Raw genomic sequence first — 12,844 nt, 5'->3', positions numbered from 1 at the left:
GATTAAAGGGTGGGCTCAGTTCAGCGCACGCTGTGTCTCACCTAAAAAATCCACTGCGCAGGCTCGAAGGGTTAATGACCTTTCCCAAAATCTTTGCTCGCGAAGACTGGCCATTATTATTATTACAATCAGATAGCTGAAGCTAAAAGAACTCTTAGTTTTAACCTTTTGAGTGCTTTATTGATCATAAAGGATTTAAATTGTTCATGGTTACTGGGTTACTGGTTTTGTTAGTGTTAAATATGCATATAATAATAGATGAGTAAACAGTATTATGTAGTGACTAAAGCTGAATAGCAAAAAGGAAAAAAATTAAGATGCCATGTCTGTTGCACATTAGGGAAATAAATTTCAAATCAAACCAATGAAATTAGAACAATCTTTGTTCCAACTTTGACCTTCTTTACTGTTATAAAATACCTGAATATCTAATTGAAAAATCTTTAAAAACTTGAGATCTTCAGAAATGTTGTCACTTTTAAGTGGTTGGCGGGATTAAGGGGGGAGCTTTTTGTTTATTTTTATAAAATACCAGAATCTTAAAAACAAATTCCCTTCTTCCCCTTAAAGAGACCTGTAAGCGTCATGGCATTTGAATGGCATGGTTGTCTGGGATTGGAAAAACTGTGGAGACTTTGAACCATCACAATTATTTGAATCCAGATTATAATATGTTATACTAGGGTCAAGGTGTCTCTTGTAAATATTACTTGTTTAATTGCAGATTATGGATGTGGGTTGGCCTGATCTCCATGCTCCACTTCTTAATAAGGTGTGCACCATCTGCAAGGCTATGGAGTCATGGCTGAACAATGATCCTCAACATGTGGTGGTAATACACTGCAGAGTAAGTGAGCCTTTTATATACACACAGTTTGTATTCATTTTCAAAAACATTATCCTTTATTCTTACTCTTTTTAAAAAATAATAAGTTTGATCTATTTTCAGTGTTGGAAACAGTATGCCAGATCTTCAGTTGATATAAGTATGCTTAAATCTACTAACCTTGCATGCTTGTTATAGATGGCTTTTTATGATGACTAAGATCCTAGCCCCTGCTGCAGATACAGCATGCAGTGATGTTAGCTCACATCCTGCAAAGGTCACTGTTACTTCTGTGGGCATATTTAGAAGCTTGAGGTTTTTCCAGCTTTATAGGAAACTCCTTAGAAGCTCTTCATGTTCTGTGATGTTCATGAATTTTGTTGTGGGACAAGGTTTTAACTGGCAACATCACTGCAATGCATTATAGCAAAGCTACCAGTATGCTGTGTTACTTCCCCTTCCATGCTCACAAAGAAGAGAAATAAAGAAGAACCTTAGTTAAATGTGGATAAAATGAATTCAGAACTGAATTGGTAGCTATGCTGGTGACACTTGAAGCAAACCTGTCTCTTTATCACTAGCAGATGTTACTCTAAACAAAATGAGGATGATAATAGGACCAAAACTTCTCTTCAAGTCAGGTTCTATAGTCCCCAGTCCTGAATTTCTTACAGACAGAATGCCATTATTGTATGAAACGCTTGAAGTCTTGCTAGTTTGCAGGACTACTGCCAGGAGTAAGGGCCATTCACAGGACAAAAGAAAAGGGAACAAAGTATTTCTAGATATACAGTTATATACAAATTGATAATGCATGTTGTTGATTAATGTCTTTTGGTAATTTTGTTTTCCACCTGCAAAGATAGATACAGCCAGCTATGTGTATCAGCTGAGAGACTGAAAACGTTTTGAAATCCATGAGAATTACTGCTTAGTAGATTGTACTGAATTTGTCATGTAAATGTATTTAAAATTACTTTGGAGCATTTTTTAAATTATCCAATAGAAAATTAGTTGTAAATCTCAGGTGTTGGGGAGGTAAAAATGCCCGGACCTGTTAGAACTCGTATTCTTTCCAAAATAGGTATTTTATAGCATTTCATGCTGGAAAGTGCAACATTGTCTAAACTTGTTGTGAATGATTTCTGAGAAAAAATAATAAAAAATTAGAATAGTTGACACAATTTTTCTGTCCCCTCCCCCCCCCCATTCCTTTAAATCAGTAAGACTTGACAGACATGCTCATAGAAATCCTATTTAGTGGGTTTTTTTGTCATTTGTGAGCCAGCTTGCATTGACAAATAAGCTGCTGCCCATTTTTTCCACCTTTCCATCAACAAAGGGGATGCATGAGTAAAAGGACTGACTGAATCTCTTGTCTTAAAATTGTATTTACTATGGGTCTTAAATAAAATAATGCCCATTCATGTAATAAATAAGTTATCATTCCCTTTTTCCTAATACAGGGGGGAAAAGGAAGGATAGGTGTAGTCATATCATCGTATATGCACTTCATCAATGTTTCTGCAAGGTAAGTGTGAATAATGCGTGTTGTGTGTTTTTTACAATATACATAAGGAAAAATGCCTTTTAGTTGAGTAGTCTCTGTCAGTTTGTCAATTAAGGTTTGTCAGATTTTCTTCCCAAAGAGTCTTGGAGCATGTCTTAACACAGCCTGCTTTCATGACACACTGTTCTTGTAGTCCTGTTTTCAGTAGGAGGTTGGACTAGGTGACACCCTAAGGTCTCTTCAAAACTGAGATTTTTAATGGTTTGCAGGAAACTTCTAAAGGGTGTTTCAAGATGGCCTCTTTTGAATCAGTGAGAAATTATTCTTAAAGTACTTAAGGAAAACAGATATTAGAATCTGGACACAGTATTTGAATAGGAGATTCCTAGACATTGATCAAAGTGCAGAATGCAGTTTAAGAAATAATCTAGACTTTATTTTGATTTTTTTTAGTTGATTCTTTTGGAATGCTCAAATTATGAAATGGCAATTGATAATTTGTCAACAAGGATAAAATTTAATAGATGGTCTCAAAAAGGATGAAATGTGTTTCGGAGGGGTTTGTTGGGTTTTTAATCACATTGTTTTCCGTTGGTTTCTTTTATATATATACACGTACATAAATGTATTACAATAAAAATACCCTCTAACTGCCATGGTTAAGTCAAATTTGGTTCTGAATTCACACCAGCCTGTCAGTAATAGATTTGATCCACTGCTGTAGTTGATGGGGTCTTAAATCACTAGAGGTTGATGGCAAATTACTCATGGATTTCATGAAACTGAGAATCTCAGATAACAATCTGTGCTCACTAGGGTAAACCCAGTCGAGAGGTCATTATAGACCAAGAAGCTAGGTGCATTGTATACACCAGTATGTGCTGAAAAAAGTACTTGAACAACTACTTGAATATTTTCAAGTAGTAATTGCAACAGTGATTGCCCCAATTTCATAATATTTTGTTGAGAAGCATTGTGAATGACAAAATCAGTGAAGTAAGGGTGGTACGGTACTGTGGTGTGATCTCAGTGTTGCAATATTGTGTCGTCCTTAAAGGTGGTACCTGGCAGAAAATTACTATGGTTGCAGCTGTTGAGGGTGCCAGCTTCTGTGTCAGAAATGGTACTCAGAAGACTTTGATGTTCACGCCAAATAAAATTCCTAATTTGTCAGCATGCACATATCTCCTACTTCTGTCCAGGGCAGTGTTAATTTTTGCAGTAGCTAGGAGAGGACAGGGGTAAGGGAGTCTCTTCGAGGGAGAAAGGGTTCCTTCTGGTCAAAGTGTGGTGGAGGGAGTGGTGCGATGGCACCAGTTCTGATCTGGAGGGAATGGTTGGGTAATGCTGGTTCCAGGCTGGAGGGACCAGCTGGGTAAGGCCAGTTCCGAGGGTAACATGTTGGAGGGAGTGATCGGGTATTGTCTCTTGTTGTGGGTTTCTGAAATGAGCAATAACATTTCTGGTACCCTCTCATAAGTGTTGTTGCTGCTACTGTTCATTTTCTGGCAACATGCCCAAAAATCTAGGCATAGTCAATTTAGGCTTAACACCTTTCCTATGAAGACAGGCTGAGAGGGTTAGGGCTGGTGTTGTTCAACCTGAAGAAGAGGAGGCTCCAGGGAGACCTTCTGGCTGCCTTCCGGTGCCTAAAGGGGCCCTACAAGAAGAGTGAAGTAGGACTTTTGACAAGAGTATGCAGCGATAGGACGAGGGGGAATGGCTGTAGACTGAAGGAGGGTAGATTTAGTTTAGATATAAAGAAGGAATTCTTTACTGTGAGGGTGGTGAGGCACTGGAACAGGCAGTCCAGAGTAATTGTGGATGCCCCATCCCTGGAAGTGTTCAAGGCCAGGCTGGATGGGGCTTTGAGGAATGTGGTCTAGTGAAAGGTATCCCTGCCCATGGCAGGAGGGTTGGAACTACATGATCTTTGTGGTCCCTTTGAAGCCAAACCATTCCATGATTCTATGAAAAAGCCTTTAATGATGTGAATCTATTTTGGTTATGTCTTATAATATCTGATTTGTCTCTTTTAAGAAGGAATAATGTGCCATCAAATTTAATGAAGTCAAACAGAGCTCTTTGTAATTGTTGGTAAACTCTGTTTTAACACGCAAAGCATTCGCAGTCTTTGGCCCGTTAGGAATGGGTTGCCTAAATTCTGAATGGTAGTGTGGATGAAGATATATGAAGATATATGATGGATTGGGTGAGAAAAAGTTTTTAGGTCAAGTACACACTATGTAATCTTTAACATTCATAAAGAGAAGGTTTGACTTTACAGCCTGTCAAGACAATTGGCAACTTCTAAATAATTTTTGGAAAAAGCATAAAACACTTTTATTTTAAATAGTCTCTTCCTTGGTGGCTCAGGGCACAGCAAACAAAGACTGAATGAATTGTTGACTGCTTAAATGATCCGCTAGCTGGGTACTATAGTTCTTTTTGAAAAAGAGAATAAATTTTTATTTTGTAGAGAAAAGTCCTCAGTGGCACTGGGAGGAAATTATGGCAAGTATCCTTCTTTGGGAGCTTGAAATGCTTGACTTTGCCCAAGTTTGTTACATTATGACTAACATATTCATGTTGCATGTATGCAATCCAGTTAGTTGAATAAGTGTAGGTGCTTTGCCTAAGGAAGGAAACTGCCTTAACGTGTCAAATGAGAAGGTGTCAGTGGAAAAAATGTTGTTCACAATGTCCAAAGTGCTGAAGTTGCTAGTTAGGTGCTTCTTTTTTTCCCTTGCTTCCCTCCTTTTTGTCTTTCAAATATTTTTGCATATTTCAAGCAGTAACCTGATGAATTTCCAAGAAAACACCAAGACAAAATAACATGATATCTGTGTCTCTCTTTTGACAGTGCTGATCAGGCTCTAGATAGATTTGCTATGAAGAAATTCTTTGATGATAAAGTTTCAGCTTTAATGCAGCCATCCCAAAGAAGGTATTCAATTTGCTTCTGATTCATACCAATAAGAAATGTCATCATTATCTTCTGCTCCCATCCCTTACTCTCTCCCGTGCTATGTGAAGACTGTTTCCACAAGATCCTCCGATGCTTCCTGAACTCTTAGCACTTTATCTTATGTTAATATTCCTTGATTGATGAGATGTCTCCTTCAGATCCTGCATGTAGACCAAGACAGATAAGACCTTTTGTACCACACTGTTATCTGAGTTCTTAACTGTATTGTTTGTTAATAAAGAGATGTCATAATCTGTTTCTTGATTCTTCCAAGATAATAATAAACTCATTGTGACATAAATGATGTGTATGGAATGTATGCTGATTAGTGTACAATAAGGATCTTAGTAATACTTGTTTAGAGGATCTACAGATTACACATTTGCCCCATCTCCATGCTAGTAAATGTTTGTCAAAGCAGGCATTATTCATTATGTCTATCTGGATGTGTTACCTTTTCAGTCTGTCTAAATAAAGTTGAGTTAGGACTCAAAGTAATAAAGATCTGGAGTTTGCTGTTTACCTTGTTTTGATGAGAGGTAATGGAGGATTCAGTACCAGAAGAGACTGATATCCATCAGAGTAATTGTGATATAGGTGAATCTTTTAGAAATATAAAATATCAACTGGATTTGATTTGGTAATTACTGTTTATTTATTTTTGTATTAATCCACATGTATGCAGTAGGTTTTTTAGAAGTTGTTTAAAGTATAAGCCTTTGCTAGTAATTAAAGCAGAAAAATCAGTAGTAACAACTAGAGTAAGGCATTTAGTTTTGTTATCTCTAAATAAGATAGTTTAGTTAGTTCTAGATAGTTCTGTTAGTTTTTGAACCTATTTGGTGGCATGCACAGCTATTTTTAACTTGAAAAATAGTAACACAACATTCCATTAGACTTGAAATAAACTTTTCATAACTAGAAGTTTACTGGCCTTTTTTGGTTTTAGTTTTATGTTTGCATATATGTGTATTGCATTTTAATAATAAGAATTTGAGAATGCTGCCTACCACAAAGAGAAGTGTGAACCATAGCAGCAAAAGGGAATAGATGTTGTTAATCTTCCCATCAAGAAGCCTCATGCAGCAGGCATATTTCAGTGAGAGCCAGGAACCCTCACAGCAGCCTGTGAATTGTGCATCAGGGTAGTTTTTTCAACCATGTTGACAGGAAGCTTCAATAGCCACTAACTTAAGTGATCTGTATGTGAGTCCTAAAGCTGGCAATTAAATAGATGTAAATAGTTGCATTTATCTTTTCCTACCCTCTTCAAGGACACTTGCTTAATTAATTCTTCTGGGGGGGCAAGGGAGAGGGTCTCAGAGATACTCAGTTCACCTCTTGACTGATGTGATTTATATCTTTGCTCAGCAGTACTGAACTTGAGCTGCTCTTACTATCTTCCAGACACATACACTTACAGACACTTTATTTTGGAGAGTTATTTCCCATGAGAACAGAGGATGTTCTCCAAACCATTGGTCAGAACCATTCTCCTCCTGAATATTGCCTCTCCTACCTTTGCCTGGCCTGCCAGTGGCTACTAATCCTATTGCAGGGAAAACCAATTCTAATATTTTTTGGATAATTTTATAACTCTTTTTTTTGTTCCTGTTCTGATCAGTGAATGGCCCGAATCACTTTTTTAATATGCTTTTTCTCTGAAACCATTCCTGGGTAATTAATTAGTGATGTCCTTGTTAAAATCCAGTTGACATATAAATGGATATAGCTTAGGTGGATCTCCACATGATAAAATATGAAAATACATCCATTAATTGTATTTCGAAAACTTTTCACCAGTAAGTTTTGTCCAGATAAATTGTGGCCATTAAGTGCATCAGTCCTAAAAATATCACTCAGCTTTTACCCACTGCTGTAACAGTGACAAGAAAAGTAACTATAGACCACATCTCCTATTCTAAATCCATTCTGACAATACTTAAAATGGACACTTTCTCTCAGATAAGCAGTTGAAGATTTGCCTGAAGAAGACATGCAGATACATACCCTTCATATGAAAAAAATTTCTCATAAACTTTCAGGATAGATCTTTGAACTCTCTTCTCAAAAGTAAGCCGACTGCCTATAGGCCTCTTAAATGCACTGCTTTGAGAAAGGCTTTCAAAAATTCAGTCAAATTTTTGGAATAATTAAAAGCAGGTAGTGGTAGAGAGCAAACGTTCAGACAAAACATTTTACTGCACTGTTTTTTTGTTTAGGTGTGACAGTTTGTAGATTTGTGCTTTTGATGTACCAAATACTTTCAGAATGCCTTTCTGAAGGAGGAAACCAAAAAGAAAAGTTGCCTTTACTTAACATTTCAAAATAAATTGAGCTTTGCTAGCACTCTATAAAATGAAATCTATTTGAAACAACCACAACCCCTATTCTGGTGTAGTAAAGCTGTTGTTATTGGGCAGAATATCTTTAGTTGTGCAGTATGAGTTCAGTTAATGAGATCTGTGGATAAAGGGGGAAAAAGAGGTGATTTTTCTGAGAATAATGTTAAATGATGATCATCTCATTGGCATGGAAGAAAAAGGGACTCAAATCCAGTAGAAAAATTAGAGACCGATTTCCCTTGGTTATTTAAGGAAATAAGAGGAATTTGTTTAATGTACACTTCAGTGATATTCACTTGCATGTATTTACTCATGATCTTGTGACTAAACCAGGTGTTAAATAGCAGAAATAAAATGATTTTCACATTGCTATGGTAATTTTCCTCTGTTTTGTGCTGAATGAGATAACTTCTCATTATGAAGATGTCATTGGACTGCATTGCTGATAATGCTAAGATTCCTGACAGGGCATTTCTTGCTTTTTTTTTAATGAAGTGAACTTCACTGTAAATGGAATAGGACCCATATCATACTGCTGTGAAAGCTATTTAAGACCTGCACTTGCAACTAGGAATGTGTACCAAAACAATTGACTTTACTGTATCTTCTAGTTGTTTTCTTACTTAGAGTAGTGATGTAAATAACTAAAATGAAGATATCAACAACAGAAATACAACAGCCATGCGTTTAATAAAGTGGTAAAGTGTCTTTTAATGCTGTTTTGTGAGGATTATTATTCTGGAGTTATGTGCCATGTCACAATGCTATTCATTATTCATGATCTAGAAATATCAATGTGTAAATAATGTATTTCCCTGATATTACTACTTTCATTTAATTCAGATAAATTTTGTATTTTTAGATACGTGCAATTCTTAAGTGGCCTTCTATCTGGATCTGTGAAAATGAATGCAACCCCTCTTTTCCTGCACTATGTTATTCTTCATGGCATCCCAACCTTAGATGCTGGGGGAGGTAAATTACCTAACTTTTCCTATTCAGGTATAGGATTAAAGTCTTGTTTAATTTTGGAGCTTTCGAGAAAGCCTGCATGAATCTCAAAGTAGAGTGTTAACATCTTCTTGATATCCATCCAAATATTTCCAATAATGAAACCAGAAGAGAAACATCCTAAGAGTAAAAATTGGAGCAGGTCAAATGAATTTCATGTTCTCTCTTAAATGAAGAGTTGATGCTATTCATGTCTGCCTAGTTTTTGAACAGTTGTGAGCCCTGTTACTGCAAAAGATCTGAGAACCTTGTCAGGTTTCACAATGATTTCCTCTTTGTTTAGGAAATAATTGTAAATATAATTTCTTTTCTGTTTTGAGATTGGATTTTCTGTGGAAAAGCTGTTTGGCTAAGGTGTGCTTACAGAATTACAGAGTCACAGAATCATCTAGGTTTGAAAAGGCCTCCAAGATCATTGAGTCCAATCTTCGACCAATCATTACCTTGTCAACTAGACCATGGCACTAAGTGCCACATCCAGTTTCTTGAACACCTCCAGAAATGGTGATTCTGCCACCTCCTTGGACAGTCTGTTCCAATGCTTAACAACCCTTTCCATGAAGAGATTCTTCCTGATGTCCAACCTGAACCTTCCCTGGTGCAGCTTGAGGCTGTGTGCTCTTGTCCTGTCACTAGTTGCCTGGGAGAAGAGGCTGACCTTGCTACAACCTCCTTTCAGGTAGTTGTAGAGAGTGAGAAGGTCTCCCCTTCTTTTCTCCAGGCTAAACACCCCCAGCTCCCTCAGCCGCTCCTCATATGACTTACTTTCTAGACCCTTCACCAGCTTCATTGCCCTTTTCTGGACACACTCCAGCGACTCAGTATCTTTCTTGAAGTGAGGGGCCCAGAACCGGACATAATACTTGAGGTGTGGCCTCACCAGTACTTCTAAGGTGGCTTGCTATACTAAGTGGGTTTAAAATTAAAATGATAAGATACTGTGCTAGAGCACAGTAAAAGAATCCAACTCTAGTAGTTGGACTTGATGACCTTAAAGGTTTTTTCCAACCCTAACGATTTATGATTCTGTAACAGTTATATGAATCTGTATTTTTATTATCTGAGAGTTAAATAGCACTTGTCTTTTAAAATATTATCAGCATGAATTTACAATGATTCATTGTCAATGTTGTTCAGTCTGGTTTTATTTCTAAAATAACTGTTTCAATAAAGTCAGGGTATTGTTTATTCAAGTAAGAAATTTAAGAGCCTTATTAGTTTTGAAATGAAACTGTAGATCAAATATTTTGTTTAATTTTGAAAATGCTTTTTATTTTTTGGGGAAGTGGCTGGTTTTGTTTTGACCATTGTCTTACTTCCTTAATAATTTTATTTTCTTGCAGAATTTGTTTCTGTCCTTACCAGAATCCTTTAAAATCCTAATATCCAATTCAGAACTAGTCTGGAGATCAGGAAAAAGTATATTTGTCATAAAATAAAATACTTTTTTAGGGGCAAATGAATCTATCAAAGCAAATTTTGCTTTGAAAGGTATTTTTACAGTCAACATTGCACCACTTGTGTGCCGCTTTGCTCAGTCTGGATGTGCATGAAGCTTCCTAGTTGTAATTGTTTTCCTGTATCTAAATATTACTAAACAGTCTTTCTGTTGACTTCTTTTCAGCTTGTCGGCCTTTTCTGAAGTTATACCAGGCTATGCAACCAGTTTATACATCTGGAATATAGTAAGTTTAAAACATTTCCCATTACATTTGAATTTAGGTTTTAATTTTCATAATTGCAGAATTACAAAGTCTTTTTTTGTTGTTGTTGTTTGTTTTTTTTGTTTTTGTCTCTTTAAACCATGTATTTTATTCTTCTTTTCTCTCCTGTTGAGTAGTATAGGGTCAGAAAATCAAAACCGAATCTGCATTGCTATAGACCCTGCCCAGCTTTTGAAGGGAGATATTATGGTAAGCTAATTGTATGGAATGAAAATCTATTAATGTACCATTTAGTTTACAGTCTCTGACCTGTTTTGTGTTCTTGTAAAAAAAATTATTTGAGGAAATGCTTGGAGATACTACAAAATACATTATTAAGTTAATTCAGTCATCATCTTTGAGTTTCATGGGAATCAAAATTCTTCTAAAACTCAAAACTAGAAGGTTGTTTAGGAGCCGAAACGATTGCTCTCAGCATTCCCATTTCATAGCATCACCAAGTCCAGTAAGGCCTGTATTGCTATTTTCTTCTTAAAGATTACTTTGGGGAGTATTTGTAGCTTGGCATTAAAATTCGTTTGTCCTATAATTTGGCAGACAGTGTGCAAAATTGTAAAACTGTATGTTGTAAAGAAAATACCTAAGTAATTTTAAATTGTTTTGGGACTCACAAAGGTGTGATACCCAACAAAAGCTTTCTGATTCTACAAGCACATGCAGTATTTAGAAGGCAATTTCTATGTCCTAATATAGTGCATTGCAGCACTATAATTTTAAATCTCTCTGCTTTCTTTTTTGACTGTCATATACTGTTAAGCCCAGAGAAAGCAAAGAAAAATAGCTGCTGTGCCTTTCAAGTTGTTAAACTAAAACATGTGTATTGAATGGTGGGGGGAAGCATTGTCAGAGAGTGTTCCTGGTCTATTGCTAGTAGGTTTCACAATGCTTTTTTATGTTACTGACTACTTTTGAGAAATGTTGGACCTAAATATAAGTGGGTCTGTCCTGGTTCCAGCCAGGACATGGTTAATTTTTGCAGTAGCCTGGAGGGGCATGGCTAGGACCCGGAGGTTGTTCTATACCACCTCACCTCATTTTTTGGGGAGGGGGGAAGGGCTCCCTTCTGTGTTGGGTACTGTGGCAGAGGGAGGGTGGGTGGGTGAGCAATCCTGTGAATCATTTGGGTTTCTTTTCTTGTCATTAGTATTGTTGCTGATACTGTTTGTTTTACTATCCCATTGCTGTTTCCAGTAAATTGTTTTTATCTCAACCTGTGATATTTGTTTTTTGTGCCTCCAATTCTTCTCTCCAGTCTGCCCCAGGGGGAGGGGGAGGGATCGAGCCATGTGTGGTTTGCAGTGTTTCAGTGGGAGCACTGAAGTGGAGAGTACCATTCCTAAACCACCATAGGGTCCTTAGTATCAGATTCTTTTTTTCATCTTCCCTCCCCCATTCAGTTTGAAATAGTGTTCTTTCTTTCTTTCACTGAAAAATGGAGAAACAATTTTTAAATATACTTTTATAAATTGGCTTACTGTGGAGGTTTTGGACAGTTTCAAATTCAAACGTATTAGTGGACTGTTGGCGTCTAAGGAAGTGGAATATATAACAACAAAAATCAGTCTGAGATCCATTCAGTATCTCTCAAATGAGTTTCTTAGAATGAAAAAAGGGTACATAGCTTTTCAGTAATGCTTGCGTAATTTTAAAAGAGATCATCTTCATTTATCACATGCTATTATTTGAGCTAATTCTGAGGAATTAACTGTCTTGTTCAGTATAGTAATATTTCTTAAACAAAGGCTTCACTTAAGTTTTGAATATTTTTTTATTATGTCTAAGCAAAAGCACTAGTGGTATCAGACAAAAATAATAATCTCTAGGATGCTTCACCTCCAGTTCCAAAAGGTTTAACTACTTGAAGTGCATGGTTTAAAAAAAAGAATAAAGGAAAAAAAATGTCCTTGCTTTAGAGAATTTAATACAATGTGAACAGCATTTGGTGAAACAGCACAGCTGTTGAAAAGCTGCACTGACATCTGTAAATGCATATAGGTATTTTCCAGGATATTATAGTGGCTTGCATTAATTCTAGATTAATTCTGGCATCAGAAGGTAGTGGAGTCAGAATTCAAAGTAACACTTTGACTTCATTGAAAGCTTACAATATGTACTGATCACTAAAAGATATTTTCAGTATGTGCATATAGATCTACAATATTACTGATTGTAAGAGAGACATATTTTCATAAACAAGTAAGTTAATTTTAAGCTATACTAAGTTAATTTTAATCTTTAATTAAGTTTAATTTTAAGTTAATCTATGTTAAAATTATCCAAGGCTGTTACTTTGAATTAGAAACTAGAAAGAAGGAGGAACTCCTTCTCTCATTCAGCATTTTTATGAATACAATTATGCAAAAGACAGTACATTGTCTGTAAATTCAGCAACTGTGCAAAGCCAACTCTTGACAAGCTGAAATATAAAATGTATTGCTCAGGTATTTAGTTTTCTGTATC

The 12,844-nt window shown here is 36.3% G+C and overlaps 1 protein-coding gene across 1 annotated transcript in view; it reads left to right on the top strand.

The window, feature by feature from the left end:
• The window catches only part of TNS3 (tensin 3), a 185,766-nt gene that overhangs the window by 86,543 nt on the left and 86,379 nt on the right, over positions 1-12,844 (top strand). The window contains exons 9-14 of the mRNA XM_017820129.1: positions 725-847; positions 2,293-2,357; positions 5,200-5,283; positions 8,512-8,624; positions 10,285-10,345; positions 10,501-10,573. Of these exons, the coding sequence (XP_017675618.1) occupies positions 725-847; positions 2,293-2,357; positions 5,200-5,283; positions 8,512-8,624; positions 10,285-10,345; positions 10,501-10,573 (519 nt within the window). The remainder of the gene's footprint in view (positions 1-724; positions 848-2,292; positions 2,358-5,199; positions 5,284-8,511; positions 8,625-10,284; positions 10,346-10,500; positions 10,574-12,844) is intronic.

This window comes from Lepidothrix coronata, unplaced genomic scaffold (genome assembly GCF_001604755.1).
Source record: "Lepidothrix coronata isolate B3197 unplaced genomic scaffold, Lepidothrix_coronata-1.0 Scaffold3, whole genome shotgun sequence".
In the NCBI taxonomy this organism is placed as follows: domain Eukaryota; kingdom Metazoa; phylum Chordata; class Aves; order Passeriformes; family Pipridae; genus Lepidothrix; species Lepidothrix coronata.
The sequence above is the reverse complement of the archived record's forward strand: the minus strand, read 5'-3'. Positions and strand labels throughout refer to the sequence as shown.